We start from the raw sequence: 16,039 nt of genomic DNA, 5'->3' as shown, positions 1-16,039 counted from the left end.
CCCTTATCTTCTAATAGTAATTACGTCTCTTCTTTCATTTAAAAATACAGGATCAGAGATTAATGAAAACAAGGTAAGTAAATAAAAAGGTAATCAAGAAAGAACACACTCTAAAAATAATCAATATTATAAATATAAGGTAATTTTTAGAATAAAGCTACATATTTACCATCCAACATCAAGTATTCTGTAAGAAATATTGTTATAATAGTTTATTCAGCTATCAAGGTACCAAACGCCGTGTTAGCTATTAGCATTGAATACAACACAGTCATGGGAGAAAATCCATTTCTTCAAAACAATTGTTTTAAATTTGTAAGTTGATTAAATGAAATACTGCCTTATGATATATGCTGGGTCCAGAACAAAATCATGAAAACCCCAAAAAGTTAAGTCATAGAAGTGGTCAAAGTTTATGAGAAATTATGCTATTTACCTTGGCTCCGCACTCAGACTTATTACATTTTTTTGTGGCAGAGAACTTTGTGTTCTTTGTTTCAAATCCTATAAAAATGAACAGAAGTTTTTATTTTACTTTTAAAACTTGTTTCAAAGTTAGCTATGTAATAGTACCTTAAAAAAACATGAAAAGGGCACAGTAGGAAAAAAAAACCTCTTTCCAGCTACATGAAGTCCATCATAGTTCAAAACAAATAAATCTTGTGTCTGTGCGCATGTATTGTGTATTTAGATTTCAAGTACAGCATATGTTACGGGTACTAGAGTCCATAACGAGCAGTTCTAACTAGGAATCAAATCAGAATTCTAGAGACAATTCTGCAAAAAGTTTTACTATGTTACTTTTGTGTCATATGTTTCATATCTTTAAAAAATGTAAGTCTGTTTATTGCATTCTTACTTTAATATGAAAACATATGATCAAGGAGCTTCTAATTAAAGCTAAGGAAAATAACAATTATAATGTCCAGTTACCTTACGATATCACTTAGGTGTTCTAAAAGCCTGTATGCTTTACATACCTTGAAATAAGTTCATTATTTTATTTTTCATGCTTAGATTTAGTGAGAATAAAATACACACCATAAATCAAATAGAGTCACACTTATGGGAAAGGACATACAGGTAATTTATATAAAGTGATAAAAATTCTTTCAAATAATGTAAAAAGAAACAATTATATTTCAATGTCTCTTTTTATTAAGATTCTCACTCCCTTTTCCAACCCAAGAACAAAAGAATCACACATTTTTATTATGAAAATAGAAGATATCAACTAACCATTTCTAGGAAGGTATCAAAAGAGTAAGAGTCGTATGAGCGTTTGTCCTTCAAAATAAGCAGCAGTGCAGAATGTCCAATTATCTTCTTTAAATTCATCAGTGAATGAAAGAGTCTGTGAACCAAAAATTTTACTAGTCTGAGAAGTAATTCAAAAATCTCTATGCTGTATAAAAAATAAATAAAATAAAATCCCCCCCCCCCAAAATCTCTATACAATATTTTCCTAGAGAACAGACTTGTGGTTGCCAAGGGGGAAGGCGGTGGGGGAGGGTTGGATTGGGAGTTTGGGATTAGTCAGATGCAAACTATTATACACAGAATGGGTAAACAACAAGGTCCTACTGTATAGTGCATGGATCTATATACAATATCCTGTGATTAAACCATAATGGAAAAGAATATGAAAATATGTATGTGTATAACTGAATCACTGCTGTACAGTAGAAATTAACACAACATTGTACGTCAACTATACTTTAATAAAAACATTTTAAAAAATCTGTATATAATATTTTCAGTTTCTTTAATTATGGCCAAACCACTATCACCTTCATCCTGTATTCAAAGTGAAACCTATAATAAACCTATGATGAATTGGCTCTTTTTTTTTTTACCCTGAATGAAGTACTTAGGGATAAAAAAAAGTTAATCAGAAGGTATCACTGATAAGGATTCATTTAAAATAAGAAAACTTTCTAGACATACCCGAAACACATAAACTTATTCAAACTACTTATATTCTACATGAATATCATACCAAATAATAATAGCCAACATGATCACCCCAATAGCTCTAAGGCATTCTACCAAAAAGCAATGATTTGATACTTTACTTTAGAAAAATCTTTAACAAGCATTGAAATAATGACAAAAGAAGACATGAGATTAACTCTCATTCACAAAAAAATTCAATCAGTATACACATTTCAAAGAATTTAAATTCCTGAAGAATTCAAATATATATTTTGTGAATTTAGTTTCATGTTCTTGTTCAAAAGAACTAGAGAAAAAAAGTATTTCACAGATCCAGATAATGAAATTGTCTTTGTCCTTATTATATTTCTTTGTCATTGAAATTCTTAACTGTATTCAAATTGTATAATTATGTCTGAGGAGCCAAAGGGATGCTTATGAATCAACTGTTTCAAGATCAATTCTGGAATAGAATCTCAGTACATTACCAGCTATTGGTGAAGCACTACACATAGGGGAAAAACCGCCTTTTTTCCAAATTTAATCTTACTATTTAAAGCTTTAGAGAGCAGGCACCTCTAAGCAAACTCATATTGGAGAAATCTGTAGAGAAACTTTGCTAATCATGTTTTCAATCAACCATTAGAATAAATCTATTATGTTTATAGAGTGATTATATTATTTTCCCCAACACAGGAAGCAATTTTGGATCTATCTGTTAAAAACATTTTTGTTGGCATGCAACAACAAAAAAATTGTAAAAGAACTAGATAGAAATAACTTCTTTTTTCCAGAGCATTAAGATTAACTTCAAAGATGTAAGCGATCATGATCAATAAGTTATGAATTAAATGCATTTACATAGTAACTCTGTAACCACAGTATTAAAATCTTATGGATTTAAGTTCAGACCATCATCCACCTAAATTTCTCAGTCTATTCAAATGTTTTACTACATAGTAGTAAGTGTTCTCACCAGACTAAAAGACCATATACATAAATGAATACAATTTAGTTAGAAAAACAACTCCTTCAATCTAAGTTTATTTTTATTATCTACATGGCTATCTTTATGAGGTCGTCTGAACATGAAGAATAAGTCATGTTCTCCATCAGCTAAAGCTTTATATGTGTTACAGTGTATTAAAGTAGTCCTAATTAAACTGAGTGAATGTCACGAATCAATTTTCGTGTCCTAAAGGCACACACGCAGTCTTCTTATGAGATGACCGCTAAGGACAGGCGCATTTCCCAAACACTTTCTCAGTATGTATAAAGCTATTTTATTGAAAACAAAACAAAGCTAAACACAGTAAATAAGTCTGGGGAAAACTGGGTAGAACAAAATTTTACATGTTTCAACATTTCATCAACGTGGTATTTCTCAGAGCCTCTAATTTCCTAATCTGCCCTTATCCTATTATAAAACAGTTCAGGAAACGTCACTTTGGAATCACAGTTTTCTAGTTTGCTACCATTCCTACAGTCTAAAGGAGACGTTATCATGTCTGTTATTCAACAGTTTGATCTACATGTTAGGAGTCTCGTTCATTCTTACCCTCTGTTCATTTTCTTCTCCTACCTATCTTTATTACAACTTAGCAATGGACAGAATTCTTAATCTTTCTGTAATTGACCTCATTACCATTCCTTCTTCACACAGCCCCGTTAACCACTTTTAAGCTGAACATCCACATAGACACTGCCCATTCTAATTCATTTTTTATGCCATGGTTAGAATTAACAGCCAAATATGCCATGATGTATGCTTGCTCTCCAGTTTATAATTACATAAAGATTCAATCTACTGTTGATAGCATGACACTACGAGTCACCCTTAAACGGCAGAAGAGAGAGCTAAAAGGGCCTGGAACCCTGATGGCATTGTGGAGCTGTCACACCTGAACCAGTGACCTGCAGACTTCTTTCACATGGCCTAAAAATAAGCAGGATAGGATTAATTCTGTTCCGAGTTGCTATTACTAGCAGCCAAAGGCAGCCCCTAACTCATACACTTGTTCACTGGGACATTTCTGCCAACATCTGAATAAAAAGTAGTCAACAATCCAAGGACAAGAGACCACCCAATACTAGCTGCCTCTTTATTTATAATTCTCTAACTTGTGTTTTGAAATTTCCTACTTAAAATGTCTGTGCTAATGACTTGATAATTGTTTACGACTTTTCAATGAAGTGTGAAGTACTCACAAAGCAAATTTACAAATGTCAAGTACAACTTGAGAATTATTGTGTCTTTTTTCTCTGAGATGCAATTTTGTATGGGGATGCTTTTATAAGCTAAAAGCAACACCAAACATATGGAGGAACTAATGACAGGCCTTCTGGAGAGGTTATGAGACAGAAAATGTTCTGTAGCAAAAACCCAATGACCTGTACCCAAATCTCTTTCAATATCGCAGCCAGAGAGATAGCAAGTAGGCAGTGGAGGAGGATGACTTCTCTATTTCCTCTTAGGAGCTCTGCTCTGGTCTGATTCCCAGCAGCCTCACTTTTAAACTCTCAATAAACCAAGAGGACAGGAACAGGTGAAAAAGAAAAATGGAGTATCTGACCTTACTTTCAAAAATGCTTTCTGTGGAAGAAATAACATCATTATCATACAATGAGTTTTTCTTACTTTAAGCCCAGCTCAATCTCAATAGACGGATGCTAAATACATCTGCCATAAGAAAACTGAGAAGATATTCAAGGTACTACCTTGAATATATTTTTTAAAGACTCAAGTCAACTAATGAAACCTCAAGAACACTTTTTTCCCAAGTTTAGTGAAAGGAAGTCGAAATACTGTAACTAAAAATTTAATTAACCCTCATTACAATTAGTAGTATCAGTTGTGGATCAAGTTTTTATAATGACTTTATGTGCTATGTACACTTTCCACATATGAGAATACCTATAAAAGAGATTAACTTTTAAAATCTATAATCAGAGCATATTTTTAATGATTTAAAAATAATATCAAAGCGTAATCTGGAAAGAAATACTAACCTAAGCTACAGTGAAACAATAGGCAAAACTCCTCCCCCAGTGTGGGAATCTCCTGTGCACTGATCCTAACGAATGGCAGCCTCAACTCTGGTATGATGATGGAAATCTCACTATCACAAAAGGTAAGCTTATTGGGAAGCACTGTTTACAAAGCCCTCTGCTATTCTGAGCCAAAGGCTGTATTCATTGTTTCTGATCTGCAATATGTAAATAACTGAGTTCTACTCCATCATTCATTTGACAGACCATCCAAGAGCTAAAGATGGCTTTGATATCAATACCCAGGCCATCGCTTTTCATCCCAGTTCCTTATATCGGCCATATATGACAAGGTTTCTAGGCTCTTCTACTTCCTGGCTATTCTTCTAGGCTTAAACTTTTTTGTCAATGCCCCTATCAAAAAATGAGGTATCCAAGAACAAATGGATATGAAATAGGATGAAATTAAATGGCTATATAACGAAGTGGAGCTCTTTATCTCCCTGGATTATAACTATGATTTGCTTGATACCAAATCCTTGGTCAAGAAGTAACCTCAATTACCACACTGTACTTGGGGAAAAGTGGGATCGGTTTTATAATAATGTTTTACTACTCCATTTACAGAAATGCACTACAATAAAAAGTTGAGACAGCCAGTACTTTGTCAACAGATTTCTTGAAAAACTGGTGACTCTGAAAATTGGTGGGTTTTCTACAGCAAACCTTATAAGGGATATAATTATTAAAAACTTCATCAAAACATAAGCATTTTGGGCTGTCAGCATAACTGAAAATGTTTTCTTGGTGTGACACATGTATCTTTGAAATTGGTTTGACTTAGTGTGCTTTTACTTCAATAAAAATTCAGTATTACAATTAAAAAAGACACTTCATCAAAAATAAAAGCTTATGACCTGAAATTTTAAAAGATTTTGTTTTAAGTCCACTTTTCAATATATTACCTGGTACCATAATCCACAACCACCCAATCTTTTGCAGTTCCTGTGATAGCATCATGATGTTGAAATAGTCCCAAATTCCTTCTTGCTTCTGTCAGCATCATATAATGGGATGATGAAAGAAATTTACTTATCTTGTATTGCTGAGCTTGTTTCAGGGCGAAATAGTAAAGAATTTCAGCAGCCCTAATTGCATAAAACAGTCATTAATTTTTATTTCAAAACAAACATTTTAGTTTACTACCTAAAATAGGTGGCACTGATACATTTTCAAATGTGTTTTTTTTTAAATCCATGATTTCAGTACAATCAGTTTATAAGACAGATATTGATAATAAACATTTCTATAAAACCACAAAGGTATCCACCTAATACATCTAAATTCTCAATCATCAAAGAACACCATGTCTCAGTGATATAAGGAAGAGAAGTCAGTACCTGTTGGCAGAAAGATATGTCCATTTACATATAACATAGGGAAAAAATATCTCAAAGCAGTAAGAACTGGATAAATGTTTCCGTCCTTTCTTCTTAGCAGCTTAGACATATACCATGAACTTCATCACCAGAAAGCCATTTACTCTCACATAGGTACATTAAGAGGAGAGGTGGTGGGGAAATGCATGGCCACATGAGTGTTAGACTAACAGTAAAGGAGAAGAAGAAAATGATGGCCAGACAGCTCAGAGACAAGAGTTAGTCCAAGTGCTGAATGATAACATACAACAACTATAGAGAATTTAACATTAGAAACTGAAAGATGATAAATCTTATGCCATCTTTTCTTAGTATTTTAAAGTAAAGAATAAAAATACTTTAGCTTAAGGACAGTTTTGAGCAATAATATGGGGGTTTATAATTTTCATCTTTAATGTTTTTCATCTGAGGACATGGTTCAAGATGGGTTTCTTAAAAGTTCTTTAAAAAGAGACATGCCTTGATGGAGTGAAAAATATAAGAAGATTCTTTACCACAAACATGTTAAGATGATGGAGAGGAAAATCAAGGAAGCATGAAAATGTATCAAGGTATCAAAAAACAAGGAGAGATTCAAACTGCTTAAAAAAAAAATTCGTTTGAATTGTTGAAATAATTTAAAGAAACTAAATATTCTCCACTTTACAAAATTATAAGCCTTCTGAAATTCATGGCATGAGAATCACTATATAGGAATTAAGGAAATTGTATGTATATGTATGCATATATATCCAGAGCAAGTATTCCTGGTTATGGAAAGAATATATATACATATAAATACTCCAAAATGTAAAAAAGTGGATTTCAAGAATATTTTCTTCTTTGTACATTTCTATTTTATACACATTTTTTACAAATGGGCTGAGGATGAAATATCATTATCACACAATTAACTTATTTTCAAATAAATTAATTACATTTTGAAATTCAACTTACTATAGGTTTATTGTTTTAGTTTAAAGCAGCAGAATTATCAAAATATATTAGCAGTAGTAATATATTTAAGTAACACCTTAAACAAGTTCAATAAATTAAGATTGAACCAATATTCATAACTCTTTGCCACTAAAAAATACTTGACCCAAAAATTATGAATAACATAAAGATAACTAACTGTAAAGATAACTAACATAAAGATAACTAAGATTCTATTGGGTAAGAATGCAGAAATCTCTGTAATATATAAATCTATTTTGTTACAAATAATGTATATTCATCTGGCACGTTTGTGAATATCCCCCCAAATAGTCAAAGGTTAGGCTTTTTAAATAACAGTTACTGTTAGTTTGTGGGAACAGTAGCACAACAACAGTAAAAATAATAAAAACACACACTACTATAAAAAAGTACAATTCTTAAAGAAATTATTGATTTTTATAAAAAGTCTGTCCAAAATATATTCAATATCCATTAGTACATAGAAGAGGGTAGGTTTGATATAAATTTTTATTTTTAATACTGAGATTCATCATGAATTCATATTTTGAACTTAACTGACAATGAATTTGTCATGAAAATAAATTACTCTCCTGAGCTACACACATAGAAGAAGCCTCAGGATTCCCTTGGGGTGGTTTCTCTTTATCAAAAACAATGAGACTCAGTTACATAGAATTGTACTCTCTACTATGACAGCCACTAGCCACATGTGGCTATGTATATTAAAATTCATTAAAATTAAATAAAATTAAGAGTTCAGTTCCTCAGTCCCATTGGTCAAATTTCAAGTGCTCTATAGTTACATGTGGCTAGTGGCTACGATACTTCATAAACAGTGCAGAAACAGAGTATTTCTATCACTGCAGAAAGTTCTATTGGATAGTGACTGAAAAGAACTGGATAATGCACGGTTAGAGTGTTTTTATGTTTTTCTAATGACTTTCCTGTCGTCTCCATATCTGTTTACTTTTTCAACCAATCACTCTGCCTCCATCTGTTCTCATCTCTTTCAAATTTTCTTCTTCTAAGCAGAAAATCATACCTATAGAAATGTGTTTCAAATAAATAAATAAGAACTGAGATGGAGTCTCTAAAGTTCTCCCAAATATAAAGTACATTGGTTTTAGAGTATGTACTTTGAGGCCTACATTTTGGCTACTGAGAGACCCTATTTGCTCCTTTTGACCCTTGCCCCTGTTTCCAACAATTCAGCTTGCCAGGTTACTGACCTGCAGACACACGATGATGTCACTGAATACTACCATGGTGTGCAAATAATATAAGTAGTTTAATTAGAAAAATATAAAACACTGAATACAACTCCCAGAAAATCTAATTACATAAACTGCTTTTCCTTCTAGAATAAAAGCCTCTGTAATAATCTGATTATGGTTTGGAGACACATCTCTGATTGCATTAAAATTTCACAATTACATTAAATGCACCTAACACTGCATAAATGCTGTATAGTATACAAAACTCTACAGATAGGTTATGATAACATAAAAGAAGTGAAAAAATAAATGTAGCTATCTAAAGGTAACTGTACCTTAAATGGGATTCCAATATCCTATCCATTCGTTTGTAAAAGGGTCTGGATGTAAAGTAGCCACTCCAGTAATGATCATCTCTGTCAGCATAAGTGAAAAAATCTCCACTTAGAACCGGGAACATTGATTGGCTATTCTTTCTATTGGCTGCATCTTCTTTATCCAGTGCATCAAAATAATCTGATAAAGTCCCAAACTGTATCTAGAAAAAAAAAAAAAAAGGTACATTTCACTTATTCACACATTCATCTCTACCTTAAAATTGCTTCTAGCACTGAAAGGAAAATTTACTAATAAATATTTAAGACATGCTTCCAAGTTAAGATAAATATATAGCTCAGACTTACTCAAATGCAGGGGGGGAAGCACTCAGTGACTTTCTTTTACTTGCATCAAGTCCCAAATTAAACTAAGAGAAAACTTGTACACCTATGCAGTAAGAAGAGTTATTTAGAGCTACAAATTTGTGGATCTGAAAACTCCTTACATACCCCTAGAATCTCCAAGTGTGCAAGGATCAGGATATGGAATAATCCAGAGATGAATGGAAAGTGGGGGAAGCAGCAAAAATAAAAGACACGTATTTTGAGTAAAATGTTCCAGAAGTCTGGAAAAACAGTTTTGTTAGCTATTAAGTATTTTCATATATCATATGCACATACCCTCCCCTGGCCTCCCCTTCTCCCCAGTTTGTGTTCTTTATAATGGAGAGAAGAGAGACTTTTGAGAACAGCAGGTCATTAAAAAAAATGGACTTTCTCTACCAGCAGGTAACAATGAATATAGGTGAAACACAAAGAGGGAAAAGAAATGCAAGGCTGACTGCTCAAATGAAAAGGTTTTTCTGACTAGTGACTCAAATTACTAGTACATAAATCCATTTTTATGAGCCCAAACGATTCTATAAATCAAAGGAAAAAAGAAACATTATACCAGACCTCATAAACAGATATTAAAAGGCAGTGTTGCTAGAAGTAAACAGACAATTAGACCATTAAGTAGGGAATGTGTTCTTTTAAATAAGATGCTAATTTTGCTGTTTCTGACCTTATGCATACATACATACACACACACAGATATTGAGAGCCATTTTGATTCAGTGTGGCAGAAAAATAATTAAAGTAGTCAAAAAGAGTTAGTGGCACTCCAACAGTTATTAAGAGCAGCACAGAAGCTGGATCCTGATGATGTGGGTTTGAATTCCATCTCTACCACTTATGAAACATGTGATTTTGAGCATAGTATATAATGTCTCTGGGTCTCTCTGTGTTACAGCTAATAGGGTTCTAAGTAAAATGCTTAGAAACATGACTGGCAAATAACGGTATAAGTTTTAGCTATTATTCTTCCATTGCAAAGGCAAAATATTAACCAGAAACATAACAATGATATTAGTAAGATAAATATGTCATTATATATAAATATAAGTCATTATAATGACTTATAAGATAATATAAGTCATTATAATCTAATATAATTGTGATATAATAAATTTTGTAACAGCAAAGTGGATGTCTATTTCCAAATCCTTATGCTTACATTAAAGAAAATCAATTTTCAACTATATTATCTACTCTTATCTTGGCTTCACCAAATATAGTGTTTCTTGGGCAAGTTAATCTATTTGTGCCTCAGTTTCCTCATGAGTAATTATAGTACCTACCAGAAAATGTTCAGAGAATTCAATAATTGTTAAAGTAAAGCACTTTACTTGAGGGCATTATGCTAAGTAGATAAAGAGAAAGATAAATACTGTGGATCTCACTTACATGTGAAATGTAATAATAATAATAAACAACTCAGGAAAAGAGAGCAGATGTGTGGTTATCAGAGGTGGTGGGTAGGGGGGAGGAGTTGGAGAAAGGTAGTCCAAAGGTATAAACTTCCAGTTATAAGAGAAATAAGTACTAGGAATGTAATATACAATATGATGACTACAGTTAACATTGCTGTATTTGTATGAAAATTGTGAAAAGAGTAAATCCTAAGAGTTCTCATCACAAGGAAAATACTTTTTCTTTTTTTTATTATACCTATATGAGATGATGGATGCTAATTAAACTTATTGAGGTAATCATTCCACAATATATGTAGGTCAAATCATTATGCTGTACACCTTAAACACCTTAAACATAAACAGTGATATATGTCAAATTATATCTCAGTAAAACTAGAAAAAAATTTTTAAATGAAGTAAAGCACTTAAAAAACTTAATTACCAAATCATAATCTCTCAATACATTTTAGTTAATATTATGTATTACTCCCTAATCTCATTACCAGGAAGCAGAATGTAATTACTAGGAAGCAGAATATGTGTGTGTGAACATGCAAGAAATGAAGGTCACAAATACAAGGAAATACAGCGTTAACTTCAGACCCAATAGGTTCAGATGAGCTCAATAACCAATGCAATATTGAGGAGAACAAAACTAGAAGAATTATACTATCAGACAGTAAGATCTATTATAAAGCTGTAGTAATTAAGACAGTATGAGATCAGTCAGATAGACAAAAATGAATAGAAAGTCTAGACACAGACTCACACATACATTCATCTCACTCATGATTAATGATAAAGACGACACTGCAGTACAGTGAGCAAACTGTGGTCTTCAGTAAGTGGTGCTGGATATTCACATGGGCAAAAAGTATCTCAATCCCTCCCTTCACACAATACACAACAATCTATTCCAAACATACTACAGACCTAAATGTTGAAGGTAAAACAATAAGACTTCTAGAGGATAGCTTCAGAAGAAATATATTTTCATGACTATAGGGGTATACAAAATTTTCTTAAGCGAAACATAACATGCACTAACCATAAAGGAAAATACTGCTGTATTACATTCAATTAAAATTAAGAATTTCTGTTCGTCAAAAGACAGCATTAAGAGAGATAAAACACAAGCTATACAGTGGGAGACAACATGTGTATAACTTTTATCTGAAAAACAGACTCAATCCAAAATACATAAGAGAAGTATAAATGGTTAGGAAAAAGACAGATGACCCAATTTAATAAAAAAATCATCAAAAGACTTAAATAGGCACTTCACAAAAGAGGATATCCAAATGGCAATAAACTTATGAAAAGAGACTCAACCTCATTAACTACCAGAAATACAAAATAAAACCATCACATCTATCATAAAGGATTAAAAAAAAATCCTGACAATACAAAGTCTGAGTAAGGAAGTGGAGCAACTGAAACCGTCATACAATGCAATATCCAGTGCTTCTGTTTTGGAATCTTGTTTGGCAATATCTAGTGATGTTGAACATGTAAATTCCCAATAACCCCAGAACTCCATCCCATATTATACCCACATAAACTCATACACATGTATACCAAAACATGCCATACACATGTATACATACACATGTATACCAAAACACGCACAAAATGTTCAAAGCAGCATTATTTGTAATAGGCAAAAACTGGAAACAACCCAAATGTTCATCAACAATAGAATGGATAAATGGTGGTATATATATATCAAATGGATACTAGAAATACTATATGGCATTGGGACTTCCCTGGTGGTCCAGTGGCTAAGATTCCACACTCCCAATGCAGGGGGTCTGGGTTCGATCCCTGGTCAGGGAACTAGATCCCACATGCTGCAACCAAGAGTTCGCATGCCGCAACTAAAGATCCCGCATGCCACAACAAAGATCCCTCATTTGGCAAACGAAGATCCCGCATGCCGCAACTAAGGCCCGATGCAGCCAAATAAATAAATAAATATTTCTTTAAAAGGAAAAAAATACTATACAGCATAAAAAGTTAATGAACTACTGTTACAGCAACACGTAACGGTGGATGGATGAATTTCAAAAACATAATGTGGAGCAAAAAAAGCTAGACACAAAATAACACATATTTAAGATTCCCTTCTCATAAAATTCAAAAACAGGCAACACTAATTGCAGTGATAGAAATGAAAATAGTGGTTACTTTTGAAGGAATTGGTAATGACTTAGAGGACATCTGTGGGACCCTTCCAGGGGCTATAAATGTTCTACATCTTGATCTGGATGGTGGTTACATGGGGGGTTAATTATTTTTTTATTTTTTTTAATTGAAGTACAGTTGATTTACAATGCTGTGCCAATCTCTGCCGTACAGCAAAGTGACTCAGTTATACACATATAGACATTCTTTTTTTTTATATTACATGGGGGTTTTAAAACTTGAAAATATTCTTTGTATAGTTAGTGGTTTGCACACTTCTATGTATATGATACATCAACTTTTTAAATTACTTTAAAATTGTTCTAGTGGGCAAACAAAGGAGGAAATAGGTAAAATACTAAAAGCAGGATTAAATTCTTCAGAATCATGCAGTGGATCCTTCTGCAGACCTCAAAACCATTCCCCAAGAAGATAATGAGATAAGATCCCCACATACATACGGACTCTTCTAATCAAACGTCCATGTATGCACTTTATCTTTGAGAGTACAGGGATGATTTAAATATAGGCCCGATGCTCAGAGTTTATAACATGGTAGAAATTCAGTTTTAAGTATCTTGAATAACCTCAATATTTTATTTAAGTATATTTATTTATTTAATATTATTTAAGTTTACTTAATAAATTTGAATTCTCACTACATAAAAGGTGGTATATCATCAGCTTTCTAATTTCCTACCAGGTATATCACTTCCTCTCTATGGTATTTTCACATATCTTTTACTGTCTTCAAGGTTCATATGTGAATATAATAAACTGTTGGATAATTCATTTTCTCATATAGGGTCCAACATATGACTCTTGTTTGAATCCTGACTTACACAATGTATCTGTTAAAAATAAAAAAAAATGCTTTTGTGAGATCAGGAAAATTTGAATCTATCTGGATATATGATATTAAATTACTTTTAATTTTTTAGATGTGATAATGGTATTACGATCATACTTTTTACACCGAGTCCTTTTCATTTAGAGATACATACTGAAATCGTTATAGACAAAAATACATGACAGCTGAGATTTGCTCCAAAATAATTCGAGAGAGAGGAGTGAGATGACAGTGGGGCACAGCTGAAACAAGAGTGACCTTGAGTTGATGAATGTTGTAGTTGAGTCATGGATATGGGAAGCAGGAGTGGGGTGGAGGAAGGAATTTTCACTATTCTCACAACTTTAGGGTACATAATAGATTTTCCACAGGGGGGAAGAAAGAGCAAGAACGACAGACAAATGATTAATTTTAGAAGCCTTCTCATCTAAGAAAAACGCTACTGTAGTCTCTGGATACAAGATGTTTGTTTGCAAAATTCTTGACATGTGCATCTGCCAGTCACACTACTAAATCACAGGATGCAACTGTAAGAAACAACACACTTTCAGTAGGAAAGGAAAACAGGGCATCACTGGAAAATGAACATCACAACTTAGTAGGTGCATGTTTTCAACTACATAAAGTAATGCCTCTTTAATCCTCAATGAGTGGTAAGAAAGGGACAACTTTAGAAATGGAACTGTAATATAAGATAATTTTCCTCTTCATGAATTATACTTTTATAGAAGAACTACATATTCTACGAAATACTGGGATGTGGGACAAAGAAACTAAGGCTATTGTGTTTTAGCCTCTCTTAATAATGAAGGGTCAACTTCAAATACAGTCTCATAATAAAATATTTTCTCATTACCTTAACATTATATTGAGAACGAGAATTCATATAGTCAAAAAGCAGTTGGTAATTCTTGAACTGATGATCCCATTCCGTGCGTTCACAGTAGCGGAAATCATCTCCTAGGGGGGCCAGGACAACTGTGGTACGGAAAAGCTTTGACTTCTTTCGGTACTGATCTAGAAGCATCTCAGCCCTACAAAAGAAAAAAGGAAAATACTACTAAGAAAAGAACAAGGGGGTAACTCATTAAAAAGTGTATTATATTAAAATATTGTGTATTTTACCTATATTCTATCTTAGCATAATTTATGAGGCAGACTTTTTAAACTACCATAGTGATTTTCTTTATCCATTTAAAATATTCATAAATTCTTATCAGAGGGAAAAACCCATAGTTTTCCAATGGAATATCCTTAGAGAAATAAAGTCACATACCAACTTTGGCATATAATTACTGGGGGCATCAATGCCCTCCTAAAGGTCAGCCACAGAGATTGGCTCCCAGATAGCCTGTGGTAAAACAATTTAGTCCAAGAAGACAGGATTTCTCATCTATATAAACCTTGAAGTTTGCTTTGACTTAATTCCCTTTCTCTAATTTAATCTAAAATTGCCTAATTAAACATAAAAAGGTATTTAGAATGAAGCCAATTATAGAACCATATTTCCTTTTCTAAAGGAAGAAAATCAACTCACTTAACACCTTCCGTCAATAATCTGAGTATTCGTCACGGTGTCCTTCTTAATACTGATCAACAGATAAAGCTTAGGAGTTGAATGAGCTATTTTGGTTTCTATCTCTCTGGGCGCTAACCCATGACTCAAAAGGTCAGCTAAACACAACGTGCTGCTGTGCTTCATATATTTCATATTCTCATATTCTGTAAAAAACCCTTTGGGAGATGCTGAATTGGAGAACCATTTGAGGAAGTCTGGGAACACAAACTAAGAGGAAGCGCTTCTGAAAGTGAAATTAAACAAGCAGATGAACCCAGAGTAGTTCTCCATATTTCTAATGCCAAAGCTTAAAAAAACAGTGATAAATGACAAATACACTTTTTTACACATTATTCCAATTTTCATTTCAAGGATTATCCAGAATTAGATTCTAATTCACAATATTAAAATTTATGAAGAAATCTCAAAGAATATCAATGATGGAAAGAGGCATTTTGTAGAAATTATGAAAAAAAATTTAACTAAATTTAGAATCTCATATGATCTTTTTATATTGATAGTCTTTTTATATTGATAGTCTCTATTTATATTTATATTAAAAAATTTAATATTTTGCAAATATTAAATTAGCAAAAATTTAATAACTTGGTGGGTAAAATATAACCATAATATTCTTTTTTAAATTTAATTTTATTTATTTTTTTATACAGCAGTTCTTATTAGTTACCTATTTTATACATATTAGTGTATATATGTCAATCCCAATCTCCCAATTCATCCCACTACCACCACCACCCCCGCTGCTTTCCCCCCTTGGTGTCCATACGTTTGTTCTCTACATCTGTGTCTCAATTTCTG

General features: G+C 32.7%; 1 protein-coding gene across 1 annotated transcript in view; it reads right to left on the bottom strand.

The window, feature by feature from the left end:
• Positions 1-16,039, bottom strand: part of MAN2A1 (mannosidase alpha class 2A member 1) — a 159,684-nt gene that overhangs the window by 66,944 nt on the left and 76,701 nt on the right. Inside the window, exons 8-12 of the mRNA XM_060143376.1 lie at positions 14,519-14,696; positions 8,851-9,053; positions 5,889-6,071; positions 1,240-1,354; positions 437-504 (exon numbers count right to left, since the gene is read on the bottom strand). Coding sequence (XP_059999359.1) covers positions 437-504; positions 1,240-1,354; positions 5,889-6,071; positions 8,851-9,053; positions 14,519-14,696 — 747 coding nt within the window. The remainder of the gene's footprint in view (positions 1-436; positions 505-1,239; positions 1,355-5,888; positions 6,072-8,850; positions 9,054-14,518; positions 14,697-16,039) is intronic.

The sequence above is a fragment of the Lagenorhynchus albirostris genome, chromosome 3 (assembly GCF_949774975.1).
Source record: "Lagenorhynchus albirostris chromosome 3, mLagAlb1.1, whole genome shotgun sequence".
Taxonomy (NCBI): domain Eukaryota; kingdom Metazoa; phylum Chordata; class Mammalia; order Artiodactyla; family Delphinidae; genus Lagenorhynchus; species Lagenorhynchus albirostris.
Note: the sequence above shows the minus strand (reverse complement) of the source record. Positions and strands in the feature narration are given on the sequence as shown.